The 25,278-nt window shown below is 37.3% G+C and overlaps 1 protein-coding gene across 4 annotated transcripts in view; it reads right to left on the bottom strand.

Annotated features, from left to right (window-relative positions):
• Window positions 1-4,398: 4,398 nt before the first annotated feature.
• Window positions 4,399-25,278, bottom strand: part of TTC39B (tetratricopeptide repeat domain 39B) — a 159,744-nt gene continuing 138,864 nt past the window's right edge. For all 4 annotated transcript variants that reach the window (XM_019664447.1, XM_019664445.1, XM_019664446.1 and 1 more), the window contains exons 15-19: window positions 24,690-24,816; window positions 21,422-21,530; window positions 10,241-10,358; window positions 7,851-7,967; window positions 4,399-5,685 (exon numbers count right to left, since the gene is read on the bottom strand). In XM_019664447.1, the coding sequence (XP_019519992.1) occupies window positions 5,595-5,685; window positions 7,851-7,967; window positions 10,241-10,358; window positions 21,422-21,530; window positions 24,690-24,816 (562 nt within the window). In that variant the 3' untranslated portion in view covers window positions 4,399-5,594. The remainder of the gene's footprint in view (window positions 5,686-7,850; window positions 7,968-10,240; window positions 10,359-21,421; window positions 21,531-24,689; window positions 24,817-25,278) is intronic.

Below are 25,278 nucleotides of genomic sequence, written 5' to 3'. Positions count from 1 at the left end.
CACATGTGTTCTCCTTCTGGAAATCTTAGTTAAACAGAACCCAATAATAGTACTGTTTCCTTAAGCCATTGAATCAACAGCCTAAGATTTATAATGTTTACTATAATCTCTCTTTTAATGTAAATTCTTTTCTTAAACAACAAATTACCGTACAGAAAGCAATTTTCTACTATGAAGAATAAAATCACTTCAGGGAAAGTGAAGTAATTAATGAATAGTGTTTAAACTCATTTACTATACCCCAAATTGCCACCTGAACACTTGGCTTCAATGAAGATAAAAATGAATTAAAATGCCTGCATGATATCCAAAGCAGGGAGGGTCATCACTTCTAACTGAGGAAGACCTTCCAGCAATTCAAAATAATATAATGCCTTTAAAACTGAAATGAATATCAGTTCTGTTACACTGAGACCAAATTATTTCCTAAGTGGTACCAAACAGACTACCAATAATTAATACCAATTTACTAGAAAATCTTAAGTAGCAATAAAACAAAAGCTCCCACAGGGTATGCCAGCATCCCTTATATTCATCATTTAAGTTATAGGTTTCTAAGAACTACTGGATTAACATACAAGGCATATTGTATATTAATATGAAGTTTTACTTAATGAAGCTTGCTATTAAAGTATCTTGCGTTTTCCTATTAAATATCCAACCTGTAGGCAGCTGTATGAATTCTTTATTGGTTAACTACAGTGAGGTGGCTGCTTTGATTTTTTCATGCAAACTTACGTCACGGTATTGATGTGTGACATATCTGTAAACTGGACACAACGGGGGTTGGACTTTTCCTCCAAAACCAGATCCACATATCCCTTTGGATGGATCAGGCCAAGAACTGCTTGGTCCTCTCAATCCACTAAATAGTCCTTGCACCATTTCTTTCTGTAGTTATGACATTATAAACAGACTGGAATGGACATTAGCACCATCACGGTCAGAGAGCTACCACTCAACACCAAAGATAATCTTCTTCATGATAACTTCTGATGTGTCCTTTTCATTACATTTCAAGTTCAACATTCTGAAGTAACTAAATCTAACAGATGTATAAAAGACAAAAGTACCATAATAAAAAGCAACCTGATAAATAAAGATAAAAATATGTAAATAATTGGTCTAGGGGAGGGAAAACCATCTGGAAAAAATCCTGTACTCCTGAAAGAACAGTACAAAGCCTTGTCTATTTAATATTTTGTAAGCTGTTTGTTAGCCATGTATCTAATCAAGAAATGTCTAAAGAGATTAAAAATGTCAATTATATGTATATGCATTTCACTTATTAAATATGTATGCATTTCACACATTAAAAATGTTAATAGTAGGCAGCAAACACATAAAATATATATAACTTTAAATAAACTATCTGCCAAATTAGTCAGTAAGTGGGTAACTAGTGTCTAAAAATCTTTAAAGTAGTAATACTGATCTTGTTGAGTCCATGCTAAAATATTGATAATATAAAGGAATTGAAAGATCAGGGGATTGATGTTTTCAGAATAATGTTAACCTTAGAAAATATTATTTTAAACAGAAAACTACTATCATCTTAAAGGTGAGAGTTACTTCCTCTACAACTCAAACAGTTTGTGCTGTTGCATCTGAAGAAAAAGCAAGCAATATCTTTAAAGTCTGATTAAAACAGTAATCTTAAAAATTAAATTCTCTTAGTTTAGTATATAAGGAGCTCGGGGGTAAGGGAGGGGGGAGGAATAGTGTTCAAATGTGCCACTGTCTTTGATCATCTGCAGAACAAACATGATGAAATGAAAGTTTATGGGCACTTACATGGAAAAAACAAACCCCACAGACATATACTTGAACCACAATTGACAATGCAACTGTAGTGACTGGGCAATCATAGTACTCGACAAGTAAACGGCAGAACACCAGGCAGCACAGTGTTAGGAGTCCTTTAAATGGAACTGCAGCATGTGTAAATGAGTGCTTCCTGACACTCAGCATCACTCCAACGCGTGCCCCTAGCCATGTTGAAAGTGCTCAGTAGCCATATGTGGCAAGTGGCTACCACACTGGACAGAGAAGGACTGAAGGAGAAACAATACTGTCTAGAGATTAGGAAAGACGAGATAATTTCCCAAGATCCGTTCCAAGTGCTATGAATCACAAAATCTTACAGCATCAAAATGATCACTGGAGTCTTCAGTTCATTTTAACTAAACGTATTTGAATTTATGATTTATTAATATAGAGAGAATAACTAGGAACACATAAAAATATGAAAAAAAGCCAATGAAGAATTAATGAGTAAGTCCAGAAAATTTTCCAGTTGGTCACAAAGACCTTTTTTAAATTATTACTTTTAATGTCCAAAGAAAGAAAAACATCTATTTGAAAACATCAAGACACTCACTTTCAATGAATGAGAATTGGAATCATAGAGTATTAATAGCAAGGCTATCAGTGCCTATCACAAAGTAACCACCTCTATAGTAGCTTTGAAAGAGAAAACACTTTTCTTTTGAAAGCAGAGAACTTTCATCTTTAAATGCATCTTACTGAGTTGAAGCCCTGATCAAAGACTCATAGAATGTTTTAACCTCAAAGTTAAACCATTAGCTTCCAGGCTAGGTAACAGTGACCATCACATAGCTCTGTTAAATTACAACTTTGCATACACTGTGAGGTTATTTCAAGGATTTAAAATCTTTGACGTTGATTATCTGAAATTCACTGCCCTACAGCTTGGACCCACTTGCAAAAGAAACAAAGAATCAATGGACTCCCTTTTCCCATGTAACTTGGGACCTTCTTGCACCCAGGAGAAGCACAGAAACATTAAAATATATGTCCATATAAGAACTGATATAATCTTCCATTAATTGTCAAGCCGAAATCATGCCTTCCTTGTCACCCATCCTACAAAAGCATAACCTCTACTTGAGTCTTAAATTTATACAGCACTAGTCAGAACTCTGGTTCTCTATTTTAAAAAAAAAAAAGCAATTATACCAAAAACTACACAAATTGCACAAACTGTCAGACACATTGGCAGCCCAACCCTACCACATATGCCCCTCTAAACATTAGATAAAACATTGCCACTTCAGTATTCATTCTTCACAGAACACCCTGAATCACAAAATAACTCCAAAAACGCAATATGAACTGATGTCACAAGAAACTGGTGCTACCACAGTATCTTCAACATGGCAGGAAACAGATTAATATTTGTAACATTAGTGATATTACAGCAGTTGAAAATCCACTGGATAGATTATCCACATTATCAGGTAACTACAAAAAGAATAGAAAAGTAATAAAAAAAACAAAAGAGAAATAAAATAAAATTTTAAATAGGTATGAATTACTTTTATATTTGTTTGTAATGCAGTTAAAATAAAATAAAAAATAACCACTATTAGCTTAAATTGTTTTCATTTTATACCAGAAAGAAAATTTTTTGCGGACTTTTGCTCTGACTTACAGCTTCTCAAAAAACATTGTGGGTGCTTATACCTTTAATAATAATAATAATAATGATGATGATGATGATGATGATGATGATGATATCTAAGCTCCTCTAAGGAATTTATAAACTTTTTCCCAAGTTATATAAAAAATAATTATTAAACATATTTTCTACTACTAATTGTAATGAGAGTTTATTTCCTCTTTTATCTGGACCTACAGTAAAGTTATATAATTCATATTAATAGTTCATATTAGTGTGGTTCTCTGACTCGAATTGTATTAATCACCTTTCATTAGAAAACATCCACAGTATTGATCAAGAATTAATACCTTAGAGGAAATAAGACCCAATACCTGCTGGGTACAGGCTCGCAGAGCAGGGAGTAAGTACCAAGGAGCCAAATTCATAATCTGGGCTACTATCAGTGCCAAATACATGAATACATTTAAAGGTGTTTGAACTTCCAAGCTCTTCTCATCTTACACCAGGGACCACAGACTCAGTCAATATTTTTGTGTTGATACTGTAATCAGTGTATAAAAAACATGATTGTTACAACTGATATTCACATAGCCTTTCAGTTTACAAAAAGCTATGTATATGATTATGCACTAATGGAGCCCTCACTAGCACCAGCAACGTCTATGGTGCTATCCCCATTGGGGAAACTGAGTCCCAGAAAAGGTGAATGACTTGCTCCATGTCAAGGAACTATTAACTAATGGGAATGGGCTCCTGACCCCCAATTTGGGGCTGTTTCTGTTAAACTGCAGAGAAAACAAGTTTTTCCTCAAAACAGAAATAAAAATAGGACAAAACCCTGATTCATTGATTCACAAATTGTTTTTCCTCTCTCTGGATGCAAAATGGTCCTTAGCCACATAACATACGTATTTGAGGGGAGGGGGGCAGGAGGGACAGTAACGATTGCAAAATAAAAACACACAATAAGTGGGAGTGGTTCTGATTAAACATTTTAACAGTTGTTTGATGAAAATAAATATGCAAAACACAGACTAACAGTAATAAAACAGAAAGAGACCTTGACAGTCATCTGTTCATTTTCCATTTCACAGATAAGGAAAATACAGTGATACAGCAAGCACGGGGTCTCCCTTGAGGTCACTCTGGAAACTGCTAACCGGTAGCAGAGCCAGGACCAACCACAAGGGGTCGGGCTCTCTTCCACTCAATGCCCTGATTGTGTTTCCAAATTATAGGACTAAACACAGTCCAGATATTTACAAGGAACCATCACAGTGCTAAAGAAGTTACAAAAGTAGATCTTACCAACATCAAGAGTGTAAAAATTATTCATATTTTACATATCATTTAAAGCAGCAGGATATGTTGCTTCCTATAAAAAAATAATCAACATAATATATTTTAAGCTCTCATTGCTAAGGTTGAGGATAATTTCTAAAATATAACTTTTTATTCCCTTTAGATACACTTTTTTTTTTATTTTGTTATTATAATAGACTTAAGTACATTCAAAAACAGGATAGTTTCTCAAAAATGTCACAACCTTTAACTTACATGAATAAAACAAACAAACAAACAAACAAACAAACAAAAAACAGTATTTCATCACCTTGGATAACTACAAGCCTTTACACCCAATTAACTACATTATCCATCCCCATCTTCACCCACTGCCTATGTTCAGAAGGTTAGAAAGCTATCTTGAAAGTAGGCAATTTTCTTTTTCCCTCTGAAATGTAAATACGAGGCAACAAAATATCTGAGGTTTAACTGACCAACAAATCTAAAAATGGCTCAACTTGTAAGCCATGTTACTTAAACAATATTAACTTTCATATTAAAAAAATAAATAATCTAATTAGACTTTATTGTACCTGTGAGTCCCCTAAAAGACTTCTTCACTCTCCAATTCAAATCTAATATGAAATTTTTTTTGGAGAGGCAAAATATACAAATTTTCTAGATAGTATTGAACATTATTCCACAGCAGGGAAGAAAAAAACATTTATGTAGAACAACAGTAAACCACACAGATGATAGAAAATATTGACAATAAAGTTGACTTTTTGTCTCCATTCACAAGATCACTTTTCCACTTGAATACAAGGTCTAATCTATAGCAGATGCCGGTGTTAATGGAGAGAAAATTCCACTCCTCACGTTCTGATCAATCTGAGGAAGGTTTTCTCCAGAGGTGAAGAGCTGCCTGAATTCTGAAGTGTAGTCTAGACTCCATGGAGTAATCTTTGTAGTTGTTTCTAAAGACAATAACAATAAAATTGTAATATCAAAATTCCTTTGTATACCAGAGCACCATCACCATCCTCCCCTTCCTCTCATCTTCATTCCTCATTTGCTTTCAAGCCTGAAGATGCATAACAGTGGGTCTTATTAAAATGTAGATTCTGGGGCCGGCCAAGTGGCTTGGTTAAGAGTTGGCTTGGGACACCAGCTCTGAGCAGCAGGGCCCCGGTTCGGAGACCACATGAGGGCCAGTGACGCTGCGCCCTCTACAGCTAAGATGGTGAACAACAGCTCGACCTGGAGCTGGGCTGACGTGATAATATATAATAAACACTGGGAACAACAGTATTTACAGTCAATAAATTTCCATCAGCTACATTGGGTGATACATACATGTCAGTTGAAATATGAGTCATTATCACGCTCAACAAGTTAACTTTAAAGGTGGCTTGCTCTTATATCTTCCATGAGGAGGAGAAAGAGGAGAAAGAAAAACAGGAGAAGAAGGAAGAAGACAAGGAGGAGGAGGTTTTCTTGTCTCCACCATGTCCCTGAAGCTTCTGCCCCATTATTATGTTTTATTCACAGCAAAACATCCTGAAAGAGTTGCCTAAAGTAGCTGACTCTACTTTCTCACCTCACTTGTCAAAGTCACCAATGATCTTCATGCTGCCAAGTTCACTTCCTAGTCTCACGTTGCTCGACCTGTCAGCAGCTATCTTTACAACTAACAACTCTCTTCTTTTTGAAACACTGTGTTCACTTGGCTTTCCTGGAACCCTTCCTAACTCACTGGCTACCTCTTCTTAATCTTGTTGTTCACTCTCTACAATGATGGCATACCCTAAGGCTCTGCGCTGGGCCTCTTTCTCTAGCTATATAAGTTTCCCAAAATGACCTCATCAATTATCATGGCTTTAACTATCCCTGTCTCTGTGCTGGTGACTTTGAAATCTCTACATTAACCCTTACTTTTCCACTGAACTCCATGCTTCTATTAGAGTTAGATTGCCAACTCGCTGTCTCCATGGGGATACGTAAGAGGCATCTCAAAATATCATACCCCAAACAGAAGTATGTTTTTTTCTCTCCCCATCATTACCGACCTCGTGGCTTAACCCCCTAGTACAGAGGTTACCTAGCTGTGACTTCAGCCAGGAATGTTCCCCACGTAGTCTTCTGCTGACTGATCTCAGGACTGGCTTTAATTATGCAAATCTCAACTACAATATCACCTCCTCAAGGAACCCTTCCAGAATTAACGCAATCGAAAGTAACACCCTGGTACCCTGTATCATATTGTCAATCTCAGCAAAGCACCTGCCACTGCTTTTTTTCTTACTTATTTGTTGACTTAACATCTCCCTCCAACTAAGAGAACAGAAACGTTGCCTGTTTATGTGCAGTTGTCTGTCTAGAGCCTTAACTAGTGCCTGGCAGAGGTGCTCAGTGAATACTTGCTAAATTTGAGTAAATGAACAAACCAATGGACCACTAGGCTACTTATGGCCTGGAGCTAAAATGGCATTCTTTGTCCACTGCAAGAGTTCTTCAAGGCAAACGGACCACAGGGTTTTTGCCTCCACTGAGTGAGCCATGATCAAAAGTCTGAGAGTCATTGTCTAGCAGAAATGACAAAGTGCTTTGAACTTGCCACAGTTGTCAGAAAGAAGAGAGTCAGGGGAGGATTCAAAGGGCTTCTTCAAACCAGTGGGTCTTCGAGGAAATAGGCAATATGGCTGAATACACCAAGAGTCAGCAAAATTAGGATCAACATCCAGACACATCCATTTATTTACATATTGTCTTCTATGGCTGCTTTCGATACAATCGAGTAGTATCAAAAGCCAAAAATACTTACTATCTGGCCCTGTATAGAAAAAGTTCGCCAACTCACTCGATAGAGAAGAGATTAGGTTAGATATCTGTCATACAAAAGCCCATAATCGCAACATCTGTAAATAGTCACAGGGCCAGACATTCAGAAGGTTGAAAACAGCACAATTACAGCAAAAGCCACGAACATAAACTAAGCATAAGTTAGCAAAGTTAACATTATTACTAACTTTCCTTAATGTTTTAACTTTCAAGTGTATGTATAGTATTACTGCTGTTGTTATAACGGTATTGACATTCCTGACTCCGTAGCAATCAAGGAAAAGCTGCCATTGTCACTTACCTCGCAGTTTCAAGAGCCTTTACAGCCTTGTCAATCTCCCCTTGGCTTTTGTACAAAAATGCCAACTCAAACAGAGTAAATGGCACCAGGTAGTGGTCAAACTTCAGTAGCTTTTCACTAAAAGAGTGAATGAAAAGCAATTAAGTCTTCACAGAACAAGAAACATATCACTCTGCTTCAACATACATATTTTGCCCATTCCTCAGAAAACAGTGTAGCACTAAGCTTATTATCAGAGAAAAGCTGTCCTTATACAGTCAAAGCATCTAACTATGGCAATAAATAGTACGCTGCTAATATGATTACCTCCTATCTTACTCCTTAATCTCAGTCCAGCGCTGAGGACTGTTCATTGCCCCTTAGGTAGACGAGTACATGCAGATCTTCAAAGACTAACTTTGAAAAGAAGATCATCCTTCTGAGCATGAACGTGGTCAGCAAATGACTCCACTTAGAAATAAGAATGCCATATTATTTTTTAATAAGGTTCACTTGGCTTTGTATTATTATGTCTTAATGCTAAAAAATGTCAATAAAGAAGTGGTCAATACTTCTGTTTTCAGCAACATTATAAACTCTCTGATGACAAAACATCTAGAGGCACTGAAAAGAATAAGAATAACACACTTTCAAATGCATAGCTCGGCTCACAAGAGCATAAGAAAAATTCTCTAACTGAAAACAGAACAGAACCAGAACTCTGAGTGTGTGGACGATGCCAACGCAGTCCTGGGGTCTGCCTCAGTCTGAACTGACCAGGGCTTTGGGTCTCAATGTCCATGAAAGAGACGAGGTCTTCGGCCCACACAGGACAGGAAGCCAGGCCTGTGACCTCTGTGTAAGCTGGGGCCCTTGAAAAGCTACTCCATCAGAGAAAGGGCAGATTAGAAAAAATCCAGTCACAGGCAGCCTGTGCTCTAGGTGTGAAGTAAAAGCACCTTTCTTGGGAAATTAATAACTAATAGCTTGCCCTCACATTCATCTGCAATTCAAACTTACATTGCCCACAGGATCCAAAAACCTCAAAGCAATGAAATGAACATAAATGTGGGCCTGGGCTGCAAACGTCTTTGGGGCACGTGAGAGAAAGAAGAACAAAGTGACCTTAGAGAGACTCTTCCTCAATCCCAGCTTCACAGGAGTCTCAAGATCAAATGCCAATGAAGAAAAACTCACAATCCAAAATCATAAAACACATGCGCAAACAATTCACTATTGTTAAAACACAACAAATAGCACACATGGGTAATCCTTTTAATCATCCTGTTGATCCTTATTAAACCACCAGTAAAACAGAACTCCATGGCTCCTTCTTTAACATGCTTACTAAGAACAGTATACTACTTATTTGAAAAATAGACATGGTCTCATTCTTATAAAAACGCCAGCCTTCCTAAATATTCATAAAGTAGTGTCAGGAAGAAGAGGATGCGTGGCCACGGATGGAAAGGCGCATGACCTGGAACCGAGGACGTCAACTGGCAGTCTGTGGCTGTGATCTACTCGGCTCACAGTGTTTTCAAAAAATGTCAGCCAATATTTAAAAATCAGAAGGTTTTACATAAAACCCATATGCCAGGCTTTTCGTGAAAAAATTGCAGGGATGATTGCTAGGGGGCCTACACTGTACAGAATAGTAATTAATGAGGGCTAAAGAGTGGCTGCATTGTCTAGAGGGAACACACAAGCTCCTGGGTCTGCAGTGCCCACCAATCCCTACTCCTGCCATCACTCAGGAAGGCTGGTTGTCTGGCAGCTGCAGGTATTTGCATGTATGACTCCAGGTATAGAGAAGAAAACCAGGCATCAGAACCTTGACTCAACTCTCTGCTTAGGAAAGGAGCAGGACATCATCATCATCAATGCTATTAGGAAAAAACAAACAAACTCATGCATACACAGAAGCAATGCCCTTTCCAAAGGAGAAGCAGCTATAGTGTTCAGCACGTGTCTTTCTTCCCCGCCAACTGACTATCTCAATGATGGCAAGTCTCTTGACTCAACTCTGGCTCCCTGGGCTCCAGCACAGTCTCTGGCCCATAGCGTGTGCTCAAATATCTGTGGAATAAATAAATGGAGAAGCAAAGGCAGGAATCAAAAAAGTATCAGAGGTCAGTACATCGCTGCCAGAGTTTAGACAGACACCTGTTAGCCCTAAGTTTAGTTTTTATAGGTCACCTGTAAACACCGAGTGGAAATGCATAAAGCGACGTACACTTACACTATACTGATTTTTTTTGTTCTCAATGAATGGAGAAAACATTACTGGATTCTCTTTCTGGTACCACCAAGAAAAAGGTTTGCAGCAAGAGAGAAAAGCAATCCTTTTCAACAGTTCTTCCCCAGGAGCCACGATTCGCACTCAGGCTGGGTTCCTTGTGTGTGTTTACCTTTGGATGACGTGGCTAAAACACAGCTCCGCTTGCAAGGGCCGCTGTAAGTTTTTCAGGCAGCAGCCTTTCAGCAGCTTCACTAAGCACTCGTCATCTACCGAGTAGTCGCTGAAATCTTAAAGCAAAACAAACAAAAATCACACACCAAAAGAAAAATACTTTTAAAACTAAGAAAAACACTTTTAGCGCTTGCTATGCCTCACGGAACAAAGCACAGCGAAAAAAATTTTTAATTAAAAGAACACTGAATTTACTACATTAGTTTAGTAAACCATTTTATTAAGGAGTTCACTTCATCTACTTCACATTTTTTTTCACGTGCTCATATGTGACCTTATGAGCTGAATTATGTCACCTTAGAGACAACAGCAGAAAATCTGAACTCTAAAGAAAGAGCTTCATTAATTCTGTAAAAGGTAAAGCCATGAGGAACAAGAAAGCTACCTCCTCCTGTGGTTCTGGCTTCTAACTGTGTTGGCTTCGTGCAGATGAGGATAACGCTTCCATATGGAGAAGCAGATGGCTTTACCCATTAAAAATTCAGGACGCAGAATTCCTCTCCAGATCACTATGTTCATAATGTATCAATCCTCTAAGCTATGTCTTTTTGAAGGGAGATTATGTCATAAAATTAGATAAAATGGTGCTCAAGTACATACCAGTTACCTAAAATCCTCACCCACTTCTAACAGCTTGAGGCTAATGTAAAGGTTTTTCTTTCACCATTTTTTTTCCTTTGGAAAATGACTCTTTGCCGTCTACGGCCCTAGGCTGTAGAATATGAAACAGAAGGAACCATATTATGTGTGATATCGATCTGACAAAGGTAACCATTTCACATCTACCACGTTTGAAATGGGGTTTTTTTGCAAGTTCGGTGCAACTAAGAAGTCATTCCAAGCAGACTGATAATTTATACATTTCAGGTTGTGACAACATGGTGGTGGTGGGTGGGGGCAGTAAACCAAACTAATGAGGCCCTCGGAGTCCCTCATATTAGAATGCTCCTGCTTTCAGAACAAATCTCAGAAATCACCATTAACACATGCTGGTTTTTAGTTAATGTCTATGGGAGGTTAACGATGCCACTTAACCAACTAGAAGAAAGTCACTTTACTTCTAGGTGCTGAAAACAGCTGACATTCACCTCTCGCTTCCAAGATCTCAAGTCATTCATCAAGAAAAACACAGATATCAATACCACATTACCTTTCCTATTACGTAATGACCATTTTGTACCATATATATAAAAGGGGTGCCAAAGAAAATGTACACATTTTAAGAGATGTTATCTATGTATTACTTTTCGAAGTTGAATTACGGTAGCAATGTGTAGTAATAGCATTTGCTCAAAAGATGGCATTAATCAAATGAGTGCTAGCGTCATTCATTATATTACAATTTTAAAAGTTTTTTCCTTTCTTAAAATGTGTATACATTTTTTTGGCACACACACACACACATTCATGCTCTAATCATGGATGCTGATTGAAATATAAGAGGTCTTGCAATTAGGTTTGCAAACTTGTTGCAACAATGTTACTAACCTTTTTTTCATATCAGAAGGATTATTCATTAATGAATTTGTACCACCTAGACCATTAATCAAGTTTACTATTTGGAAGTGCTGAAAAGGCTGCGTGAAAAAGTTAGATGACCTGAACTTTTCGCCAACAATTCATGGTTCCTGCATCATGACAATGCACCAGCTCACATGGCACTGTCTGTGAGGGAGTTTTTAGCCAGTAAACAAATAACTCTATTGGAACACCCTCTCTACTCACCTGATCTGGCCCCCAATGACTTCTTTCTTTACCTGAAGATAAAGGACATACTGAAAGGAAGACATTTTGATGACATTCAAGACATCAAAGGTAATACGAGGACAGCTCTGATGGCCATGCCAGAAAGAGTTCCAAAATTGCTTTGAAGGGTGGACTAGGTGCTGGCGTCGGTGCATAGCTTCCCAAAGGGAGTACTTCAAAGGTGACCATAGTAATACTCAGCAATGAGGTATATAGCACCTTTTCTAGGATGAGTTCGCAAACTTAATTGTCAGAACTCGTACATTCAAGAAGCAATATCTTTCCAGGCCTAGAACCAAACTCTTAGGGTCCATGCTAGATGCTAACTTTTAGTATCATTTTTGTGCATTTTACTGAGTTCTGTGTAGTATTTTCTAACTGTTCGTGTTGCCACAAAATTCTGGTGCTCAGTGAACGACTATTTTGCTACATAAAAGACATAACAGCATGGGAAGCTAAAGTACCAGCAAAGCCACAACACATTTAGCTTTTATTTAGATCATGGGTTAGGGATATGGAAAATGGGTTCAAAAACACAACAGTCATCCAAAAACCTAAGAAAGCAAAACTATTATTTTTTCAGACCACAGAGCACTATTTGTCAGGTGACTATTTTCCCTTAAAATATAAATGTTTATGATTCTCCGGCTTATGTGTGAGTTCATAGATGAACATGTCAACAGTTTCCATTGCACATTCCAAGAAAACTATATGATAATGCTGCCAAAGCACATTTTTATCACAAAAGATCTGCACTTAATAATAAAACAAAGGGTAGGCTGAGGGGGGAATAAAGCTTAAGGCCCAAACTACAAAAATATCTACATTAAACTTTTTAGAAGCAAGTTGAAATGTACCAAAGGAAAAATCCGAAAATAGATTTAGAAAGTGAAAAGCCATAAAGTAAATAACTTTGCCTTTTATGGAACTCTGATTGTGTTTGCTATACTATTTCACCAAGTTAATTAACCACAATGAATAGTCAATGAAGAGCTATTGTACTAACTCCTGGCTACATGTTGAATGTATTTAGATTTCAGATGAAACACTAATGGAATTAATAGCAAACACTGATTTCAGGCATGTTACTCCAAGTATTTTTCTCTCTTTAAACAGTATTCCTCCCTTTGTACCGATGACCAGCCTTTCAGACTTATGGCATTGTCAGAGTAGAACGCCAATTGTACCCTCTACCATCTTTTACGTTAGAGAGATATTTGCCAAAGGTAGAAGCAAAAACACATTCAATTCCTAATAATGAGGTGGGGAGGGGCGGGGTGGAGATGAAGTCACCTCAGGTTTACAATTTTACTCTATTTTCCAATTTTGGATTTTTTCCCTCTGACTCTGAAGAAGAATAGGAACTCAACTACTCAAAAGTCATAAAAGTTTGCGGGGGGAGGCTCGTGTCAGGTAACCTTTTTGCATAAAACAATGAACCTGGAAGAGATCATCATAAATTTCATGTAACATCTGGCAAACGCCATCTTCAGAAAAGAATGCTTTTTTTTTTTTAAACCCAGGAGGAAGACATAGAAAGACAGAATTTTATGAAATATGATGTGTTTGTCTGAGCTCCCCGCAGTCCTGCTTAAGTATCTCTTAAGCGTATCACCACAATATGTCTTTAAAAGAGGAATAAATGGATAGACATATTGTCTTGGTTTTCTACACCTCTATTGCATTTTACATGCATCGTTTGATACATATATTATTCCTTTCATTTTTCCCACACCAATGAAGGGGCAAAATAAACTTAGGAGTAGGGATGAAGAGCCTCCTTAAAAAGAGAAAACCCAGTGATCCTTCAGGACTTCTTAACATACAAATGCCCTGCTCTCGAGTAGTACATATTAGTCTACACTAAAAGGATGGACATTCAAACATCAGAATTCATTCTACTGAACCCAAACTTATCTTTGTAGCAAAACTGAAGAAGCAAGCTGATCTTCTTTTCTGGGAGAAAAAAAATACCCTCCAAATGTTTTCACTTAATAAAAAGAGGTTTTCCTTTACCTCCCAGTTTTTACATATCCACTTATTTAAAAAATATTCACTTTTCCATTTAGTTTGTGGATTGTGGGATTTAATCATAGATAATTCATTTAATAGCAGGAACAAATGTTTGCTCTGCCTATCATAATTCTATATCTAGCAAGGAAGGAGTGTTCAAATGAACAAATTAATACAAAGTGGCCAAATTAGTCGAACAAAAATGAATACTAATAAAATTGTTCAACTAGATTATACAGAAGTACATTTTGTGATATCTCATTTTTAAGGTGAACTTTCATACAGTTTCATTTCATTTAAATTCAAACAGATGTGACTGTTGATTTTTCACTCAAAAATAAATTGAAATATTTTTTTCTTTTTGAAATTATTTCACATTAAAAATAGTAACGATCACCTCATACCCATTAGGATAACTACTACCAAAACCAAAACAAAACCAAAAAAAAAGAAAATAATAAGTGTTGACAAGGATATAGAGAAATTGGAAACCTTGTACGCTGCTGGTGGGAATGTCAAATGGTGCAGTGTCTATAGAAAACATTATGGTCATTCCTCAACGAATTAAAAATAGAAATGGCATATGACCAAGTAATTCCACTTCTGGGCATATATCTAAAAGAACTGAAAGCAGGGTCTCAAAAAATTATTCGCACACCCATGTTCATAGAAGTATTGTTCACAATAGCCAAAGGTGGAAGGAATCCAAATGTGCATCGACGGATGAACAAAATGTGGTATATAACGTAATGGAATATTACGCAGCCTTAAAAAGGAAGGAGATTCCGACATGCGACAACATGGATGTAGGACACTATGCTAAGTGAAATAATCCAGTCACAAAGAGACAAATATTATATGGCTCCACTTACATGAAGTTTCTACAACAGTCAAAATCATAGTAACAAAGTAGAATGGTGATTGCCATGGGCCGGGGGGAAGGGGAAATGGGGAATTATTGTTTAACGGGTATGAAAATGTTCTGGAGGCGGGTTGCACAACCATGTGAATATAACACTACTGAACTGTATTGTTAAAAATAGTTAACATGGTAAATTTTATGTACATTTTAAGACCCAAAGGGTGAAAACTTAAAAAGACACAATTGCAAAACAATAATAAGGAAGCTTATCACAACTCTACGCTAATAGAAATAATTGCTATTAGTAGAGCAGAATGTTCCACTCACCTGACCTCCCTGTGTCCACCAGTTTGTATTTGCAAGATGGCAAATGGGGGGAGGCTCTGTGGCCTCAGAACAGCACTGCTCTTTGCTCTACCGGATTCTTTAACTATCTAGCCTGAAACATCGACCTTGTTAGGAGATAAGCCCACTGAATCAGCTTTCATTCTTTAATATTTCTTTTCCTGACAGGTAGGAATCCAAAGCAAGAATTATTTTAAATATGGAGAGCAGCCTAAATGCCCAACAATACTGAAAGAGTAGATTAAATTATGTATATTAGCTCCATGGAGTGCTATGAAGCTTTTGAAATTAATGTAAGGGTTATTTAGCAACAATTTAAAGAGTTTGTGGTAAAAATAGAACTACCATACATTTGCATTAAAAAAAACTTAGGAAAAAATTAACCAAGGAAGTAAAAGACGTTTACTCAGAAAATTGTAAGACATGGAAGAGAGATATTAAAGAAGATACAAGGGCCGGCCCAGTGGCTCAGTTGGTTAAGAGATGGCTTAAGAACGTGAGCTCTGAGCAACAGGGCCACCAGTTCGAGTCCCACATGGGCCAGTGATGCTGCACCCAAGCTGCGCTGTTGCTCAGCTGCCAACAGGTGGCAGGATGGCTCAGCTGGTGTAACAACAAGATTGCCTGTTCAATGGTGGGCTATGCCTACCTGCAACCAAGACTGAACTCGGCACCTTGAGCTGAGCTGTCACGCGGATGGCTCAGTGGATAGAGCATGCGCTCTTAACAACAAGGCTGCTGGTTTCACTACCCGCATGGGATGGTGGCTACGCCCACCCGCAACTAAGATTGAAGACAGCACCTTGAGCTTAGAGGCCACGGGCTGTCAACAGGAAGCCAGATGGTGACTGGCGCCCTCCACAATGAAGACTGAAGAACAACAACTTGGCTGGTCCCCTTCCCCAATTCCCCAACACTGCTCCCCTCCCCCAATTCCCAAATAAAATCTTTAAAAAAAATAAAAATAAATAAATAAATAAAGAAGATACAAATAAATGGAAACATATACCGTGCTCATGGATAGGAAGAATATAGTTAAAATGTCCATACTGCCTAAATCCATATATAGATTCAATGCAATCCCTATCAAAATACCAATGACATTTTTCACAGAACTAGAACAAATAATCCTAAAATTTACATGGAACCATAAAAGAACCTGAATAGCCACCGCAATCCTGAGAAATAAGAATAAAGCAAGAGGTATCATGCTACCTGATATCGAATTATATACCACAAGGCCACAGTAACCAAAACAGCATAGCACTGGCATAAAAACAGATGCATAGATCAATGCAATAGAACAAAGAGCCCAGAAATTAATCCATGCCTATATGGTTATTTAATCTATGACAAAGGAAGCAAGAATTTACACTGGGGTAAAGACAGTCTATTTAATAAATGGTGCTGGGGAAGCCGAACAGATACATGCAAAAAAAATTAAACTGGACCAGCTTCTTACACCATATACGAGGATAAACTCAAAATTGATTAAAGACTTAAATGTAAAACCCAAAACCATAAAACTCCTAAAAGAAAACATAGGAAGTAAACTTGCAGACATTACCCTTAGTAATATTTTTACTGATATATTTCCTAGAGCAAGGGAAACAAAAGAAAAAATAAACAAATGGGACTACATCAAACTAAAAAGGTTTTTCACAACAAAGGAAACCATCAACAAAATGAAAAGACATCCTACTGAATGGGAGAAGGTATTTGCCAATGATAAGGAGTTAATATCCAAAATTTATAAAAAACTAATACAACTCAACACCAAAAAACCAAGTAATCCAATTAAAAATGGGCAGAGTGGTTCGAGTCCCGGCCCGAGGGGAGCAGCCGCTGAGCTGCCAACAGGTAGCAGGATGGCTCAGCAAAAAAAAAAAAAAAAATGGGCAGAGAACATGAAGAGACATTGTTCCAAAGAGGACATACAGATGGCCAACAGACGTATGAAAAGATGCTGACTGTCACTAATCATCAGAGAAATCCAAATAAAATGAAATGAAATACCACCTCACTCCTGTCAGAATGGCTATCATCAATAAACCAAGAAACAACAAGTGCTTGCGAGGTTGTGGAGAAAAGGGAACCCTCATTCACTGTTGGTGGGATTGCAAATTGGTGCAGCCACTATGGAAAATAGTATAGAGGTTCCTCAAAAAATTAAAAATAGAACTACCTTATGACCCAGGAATTCCACACCTGAGTATTTAGACAAAGAAATCCAAAACACTAATTTGAAAAGATATATGCAACCCTATTCATATTCACTATAGCACTATTCACAATAGCCAAGATATGGAAACAACCAAAATGCCCCCCAATAGATGACTGGATAAAGAAACTGTGGTACATTTATACAATGGAGTGCTACTCTGCCATAAAAAAGAATGCAATCTTACCATCTGCAACAACATGGATGGACCTAGAGAACATTATGCTAAGTGAAATAAGTCAGGCTGAGAAAGAAAAATACCGTATGATCTCATTTACATGTGGAATCTAAAGAATGGAATAAATGAGTAATGTAAACAGAAACAGATTCAGAGATACAGAGAAAAAAAATGATGATTGCTAGAAGGGAGGGGCATTGGGACATGGGGGAGAATGTAAAGGAATGAAGAAACACAAATTGATAGTCACAAAATAGTCATGGGGGTGTGAAATACAGTATGGGGAATATAAATAATCTTGTAAAGATTATGCAGAGTGTCAGATGGGTACTGGACTTATCGGGGGGATCACTTCATAGGTTGTATCAATGCCTAACCACTGCACTGTACACCTGAAACTAATATAAAGTAAAATTGAATATCAACTATAATTAAGTGTATATTAAATAGTCACAAGATGTAAAGTACAGCATAGGGAATATAGTCAATGGTATTGTAATAGCTATGTACGATGCCAGAAGGGTAGTAGACTTGGGGGGGGGGTTATCACTTTTTGAGGTGAGTAAATGTCTAATCATTATGTTATTTTGTACACCTGAAACTAATAAAAAAAAATAGAAATGCCATATGATCTAGCAATTCCACTCTGGGTATCCATCCAAAGAAAAGGAAAACACTAAATCAAAAAGCTATATGCACCCCATGTTTATCGCAGCATTATTTACAATAGCCAAGATATGGAAATAACATAAGTGTCCATCAATGGATAAAGATAATCATACACACACATGAATATTATTCAACCATAAAAAAGAATTAAATCTTGCCATTTACAAAAACATGGATGGACCTTGAGGGTATTATGCTAAGTGAAATAAATCAGATAAAGACAAATACTGTATGATCTCATTTATATGGAGGAGAATCTTTAAAAAAAACAAAAACCAAATCCAATGCATGGTGATGGAAACAGAACTGACTCTGGGTGGTGAACACACAATGTGGTATATAGATGATGTTTTACAGAATTTTATACCTGCAATCTATGTAACTTTACTAACAATTGTCACCCCAATAAACTTTAATTAAAAAATAAAATTATAAAAACAAACACGCTCATTAGATACAGAGAACATAGATTGGTGGTTGCCGGGGACAGGGGATGGTGGGTGGGCAGATGGGTAAAGGGGGTCAAAAGGTACAAGCTTCCAGTTATGAAATAAATAAGTCATGGAGATGTAATATATAGCATGGAGACCATAGTTAATAATACTGTATTGCATATTTGAAAATTGCTAAGAGAGTATTGTATTTTGCCGTGTATAATGCGCTCCTACATATAATGCACACCAACGTTCGTGGCCCAAACCTTCAGGGAAAAATCTCTGCTTTAATTTTTTAATTCAAATTTTTATTTATTTACATGTAGATACTTGGTTTTTGTATTATAAAGGAATTTTAGCATTTATTTTTTTAACATATTATGGTAGAAGAAATTTTATGTAGCAAATAATTATGAAACACAAGAACAGATACAAGGTACAAGAAATTTTATGTACCGGTAACAAATTTACAACATTTACGCATCATAGAAGGCCAAGAACTCTTCATCACTGCCAAGTTCAACAAAACTGATTACTGTATTCCAGGGAATTATTTTGCATATGGATATCATTATTGATTTCTAGAGTTACACTTTTAACTCGTAAGCATAAATAAAAGAACCGAAAACATTTATATAGATACAGAATTAGTCCTACCCATGTATAATGCACATCATTATTTTTCCCTGACAAATTTGGGCAAAAATGTGCACACTATACACGGCAAAATACGGCAGCTCATAAAAGTACTCATCAAAAGAAAAAAAAATTGTGTAACTATGTATGATGACAGACTTATTAGACTTATTGTGGTGATGATTTTGCAGCGTATACAAATATTGAACCATTATGTTGTACACCTGAAACCAATATAATGTTATATGTCAATTATACCTCAAATTTATAAAAAAGTGTATGACATACTCAACAAAGAAAAACTAGGCTAGTGTATGTCCAGGTACACTGATCGTAACGATAAAAATAAGGCTAGGATGGAATAGACAAAAATTATAAATTAATTGTGCCTCAGCAAAAATGTGGGTGACTTTTTTCACCTACATCTATCAACTGTAATTATGTGTTTAATTTTTTAAAATTGTAAAGAGTAATGTCATTAAGCATTTCAGCTTCATACTATAGCTCCAAATACAAAAATGATCCGAATGAGGTCCTCGTCCCTGGAGCCATATTCACTAATGTCATCCCCATGGGGTAGGGGGACGGGTCGTGGGGGGAATAGGCAAGTATATTGAGTATGGAGGCAGTGCTCCTCCAGTGCCCATCTTTTTCCAGCTAAGAAAAATGAGTTAGGGCCGGCCGAGTGGCGCGATGGTTAAGAGCTGGCTTGGGACACCAGAGGGCCCCGGTTTGGATCCCACATATGAGGGCCAGTGACACTGCCCTCCACAGCTAAGATGCTGAACAACAGCTCAACCTGGAGCTGGGCTGCCCTGAGTCGCCGGCGATGGCATAGGCTGCAGCCCCTGTGGCAGTGGGTTGCCATGGGCTACTGTGTGTAGCCAGCAGCCAGCGTGAGCGGCCAGCAGCCGCAGTGAGCAGCCGTCCAGAAGCCGGCGACTGATCTGCCTTGCCTGGGAAGAGCGCAATGATGGTGCCAACTTGGGCCAGTGAAGCAACGTCCTCCACAACTAGACTGAAGAACAAAAGGACAGCAACTTGTCTGTTCCCCTTCCCCCAATTCCCTAGCACTGTTCCCATCCCCCAATTCCCCAATAAAAATCTTTAAAAAAAAAAAAAAAGAGAGAAAGCCTCTATTAAAGACTGAGAATTAGAAAATGTCAGAACAAGAAAATTTGGGATATCACCTGGCCTAACACCACTCCCGTTTTAAAAGAAACCGAGGCTGGGAGAGATGAGGTATGTTTCCCAGAGTCTCGCAGCTGAGGGGCTGGGACTGTAAGCCTTCTACTAACAGGCCAGCTGCTTCCAGGGAATGGAGCAACCAGTAAACTGGACAGGGGCCTCTAATACAATAAAAAATAATGAGTGAAAAATTAAACTATGATAAGATTAAACTTGAAAACAATTCTCTGTATCTACAAAAACATGATATTCCTTAGAGAGCAAAAGGAGGCATGGAAAGCGCCGCAAACTAAACTCAGAAGTGCATGCTTTCCTTGTGTTGCTCTAAAGTGATTGCCTTCTCTCCTTCATCTTTTCTGGTAACAGGTTTATTAAGATATAATTCACATACCATACGATTCAGCCATGGAAAGTAGACAATTCGCTGGCTTGAGTATGTTACAGAGTTGTACCACCATCACCACAATTGATCTTAGGACATTTTCATCACCCCCAAAAGGAAATGCCAAACCCTTTAGCTATAACCCCCACCTCAGTTTTTCCCATCCCCCGGCAACCACTAATCTATAATACTTTCTGTCTTTACAGGTCATAATATATAGTCTTTTGCAACTGGCTTCTTTCACGTAGCCTAATGTCCCCAAGGTTCATCCATGTTTGAAGCATGTATCATTCCTCCCTTCAGCTTGATTGCACCCCAACACCTGCAGCCCAAGCTCTTTTGTCCTTGTGATGCACACAGATTAACACGGGCAGATGTGCACAGGGATAGGACATGAGGACAGTAATGGTGAAGATTTCTAGGCTTTTATACTTTTCATACTTACTTTCATTTTGTAAAGTTGCCTCAGCCTTTTCAACAGTTAGCAACAGATTTTCCGAAAGGTCCTTTCTTTTGCACACTACTGGAAAACCATTCCAGATGTACATCATTTCCTAACGAGGAAGAGTGAAAAACCATTTACAATGACGTGTGGTTATTCGGTGTCCTTTACCACAACAAGGCAACACAACTACGTATGTGTGTTTGGCTTTGGTTGCTAGGGATCTCAGGACAACATTTAGGAATCATTTTCCTTAGCTTTCATCATCTGAAGTTTTGTGATATAATTTCCCCTTTTCTCATTTTACGATATGCTTTTTGCCTTTTATACTGTGAAGTAATTTAATACACATAGTATAGTATGTTTTTACTTAAAAATGAATTTACTCATTCATCTAACGAATATTTATTAAGCACCTACTGGTATTTAATCCTTTTAGAAGATAATAAATTACAGACACAGAAATAAATATAACATTTTAAAGTGATAGTGTAAACAATTCTATCTAATACAAATTTTTATTGTTACTTTTAAGTAAAGGGAAACATTTTAAAATATCTATCAATTGTTTACATAGACTGTTTCCAAGAACATCACTGGAAATGAACACAGGAGATATTTTACTGGGCTTAGATTCTTTTAATGAAAACATGCAACAGTCCAGTAATGCAACAGTAATGCAATTCCATATGCAGAAAATGCATTCATTTAAAGGCCATATGGTTGAATGACAGCCCCTAAAAATGGAAACTAATGCTTTCTCATTGCAAATTACATTTAATAGGCTAAGAGATGAGTGAGGTTTTTCGGACCAAAAGCAAATGTGCTTTTGTTTAAAAATATTCTTCTAATCTTCCTAGTAGTGCAGTTCATATTTTGAATGAAATGAAATAAGCAGGGTGATTAGTACCTTCTTGGAAATATATTCTAAAACATAAAGATATTGTTTGAACAGCCTCTTACAGGGAAGCAGTGGAAATGAAGAAAACACATTTGAGTAAAGTGGCAACAAAGTCATCTTTACTTTCTGGCACTGAAAACTAGGGCCAACACATCCTACCTTTTATTTTACATCTAAGAGTTTCTTGTTACTAATTCACTAACAGCTCAATTCAATAGCTAATGGAATATTTATTTTAATTGATGATCATTTTTAAAATTTTGCATTTGTTGATAAATATTTCATCATAAGAAGTCAAGCTCATATCTGAGATTTTCTGAAATATAGAATTTTGGTAAAATTCCTAGTTACCACAAATTCAAGCCAGTTCTATACCCTAAGATCTAGAGAAATAAGTACCCTTAATAATCAAAGCAGGATACGGTTAGCATCTAAGTTCTAGAGCAGAAAAAGGACTATGATGCTCTAGAAGATTTTCAGGAAAGTTCTGCAACACAGAAAGAAAAACTTTCCAAGCACAAATCACTGATAGAAATGAATCAGGAACGGAGCTAAAAGCTGTCATTGGTAAAACAGCAGCAGGCCCCCATGTTAGCTGGGAAAGAGGGATATGTGTCATTTTTGTAATTGGCATGGCGTTCTATTTTTGTCTGTGCTCATATATGATTACAGCTTGGTCATATTTTGTCTGTCACAGGCACACAATAACCTGTTCTGACGGTCGTGTTCCCTGAGACTGTTTATCTGAAGTGGGGAACTCCTGGACCTCAGCACTAGGTGCAGGCCAGCTCCTATCTGTCACCTGTGTTCTGTGGGCTGCAGTTTTCTTTCTCACTGCATATATAAAGAGCTCCTATAATTCAATGATTAAACAACAAACATCCTCATGAAAAACTAGAGAAGTATATGAAGAATTCACACAAAAAAAGAAATAAAAATGAATAAGCACATGAAACTGCACCAAGAGGAGAATGCAAACTAAAACAGTAAAACACTGTTGGTAGAAATTTAAATTGGTACAGCCTTTTTGGAAGGCAATTTGGCAATGTCAAAACATTAAATGTATATACCCTAAAATCAAGAATTACATTCCTAGAAAGCTTTCCTGAAGAATTATATACTTGTGTACAAAAAGAAAATGTAAAACAAAATATAAAACAAAGTATGCACTGTAGCATGTTTGAAATAGGAAAAACTAGAAACAACTGAGTGATCAAATATACGGTGATGGAAAGAGAACTGACTCTGAGTGAACACACAATGTGATATATAGATGATGTATTACTGAACTGTACACCTGAAATCTATGCAACTTTGCTAACAATTGTCACCCCAATAAACTTTAATTTAGAAAGAAGGAAGGAAGGAAGGAAGGAAAGAAAGAAGGAAAAGAAACAACTGAGTGACTCAGTTGGGGAATAAAGGGGAATAAATGAATAAACTCTGTAATAAAAATTAAAAAAAAAAATTTATTTATTTATTTTTTTTTACGAAACCCCAGAGGAAAACTGAAGACGTCAGCTCGCACTAAATGGCTTTCCTGTGCTATCTGACTACCTAAGCAAATCTAAAGCCTCAAAGGGCCTCAGTAATCTGATATATTCAGTACTTTTAAAAAGAGTCTTCATTAAGAAAATTTAAGTTGAAATTATGCTTTTTAGGGAGTCTAGCCTAAATGGCCTAACGATTAATATCGTGAGCTCCAGCACTGCCACAGTAGCAAGCAGCCACTTCGGGCTTTTGAGCACAGGAAATGTGGCTAGTCCAAACGGAGATGCACTCTAAGTAAAATACACACCAGATTTCAAAGAATTAGCACAATATAAAAAAAATGTGATTATCATTTAGTTTTGATTGATTACATGTTCAAACAACAACATTCTGCATATACGGGGTGAAACAAAACATATTCTTAAAATTATTTTCAGGTTTCCGCTTTCCTTTTTAATTTTTTACCTTTTCATTTTTAATGTGGCTACTAGAATAGGTAAAATTACATATGAGGTTCACATTACAATTCAGCGCAACTTCAATTAAGTCAACCCACCTCTCTGCCTAAATTTCTTTATCTCTAAAATGGGGCTACAAACCGAAACTACCCTCATCGAGTTACCGTAGGAATTCAATGATACATTTTTTAAAATAGTCTTTATCATAATGCCTAGAACATACCAACTAGCCAAAAAAGCATTAGCTATAACTTTTATTATTATTTAATTAGTAATGATTTATTTATGAATGTTCACCTTACAGAAACACAATGGTTTTTAATGGAGCTAAACTTCACAACAGAAGTTAGGCGTGCTCCCCGCTGCTATAAAGACAATTGATCTCTAGGATGCAAACAGTAAGTAAAATGAAGGCAGATACCAGGGCAGGCAAGACGAGCTTCACGGGGGCAGGCAGCGAGGGGGAGTACCGTCGAGACTTCCTCACAGCAAACTTCTCAGTAGGAATAGATTTCCCAGCAATTCTCTGCTTCAAGCTCTCCACCTGTCTGTGAAGAGCCCACCCCAGCGAGAGGTCATTAGAACACAGACAGTGTTTGTACCTGTGGTGTTCACACTGCGTTCCGCAGACCAGCAGCGTCAGTACCACCAGGAAACCTGTTCAAACGCAAATGTCCAGGCTCCACCCCAAACCTACAGAATCAGCAATTCTAGGGCTGGACACAGCACTCTGGATTTTAATGAGTCCACGAGGTGATTCTGAAGCTCACTTAAGATGGAGAACTTTTCTGATTGACACATCCGTCCTTCTAGTTAACTTAGCCAATGTCTTGATCTAACACAGGAAATCCAGATATAAAATTGGCAAATTTCGGTAAGCAAAAAGGAAAGAGCCCAAAGTGGTAACTTACATTGTGGATACTCAGAGGTAAGAAAATATACTGGTATAGTTCCTATTCCTATTGCCAACTATGACACAGGTCTATAAAATAACATGGCTCAAAAGATAG

Source organism: Hipposideros armiger, unplaced genomic scaffold (genome assembly GCF_001890085.2).
Source record: "Hipposideros armiger isolate ML-2016 unplaced genomic scaffold, ASM189008v1 scaffold_422, whole genome shotgun sequence".
NCBI lineage: Eukaryota > Metazoa > Chordata > Mammalia > Chiroptera > Hipposideridae > Hipposideros > Hipposideros armiger.
Note: the sequence above shows the minus strand (reverse complement) of the source record. Positions and strands in the feature narration are given on the sequence as shown.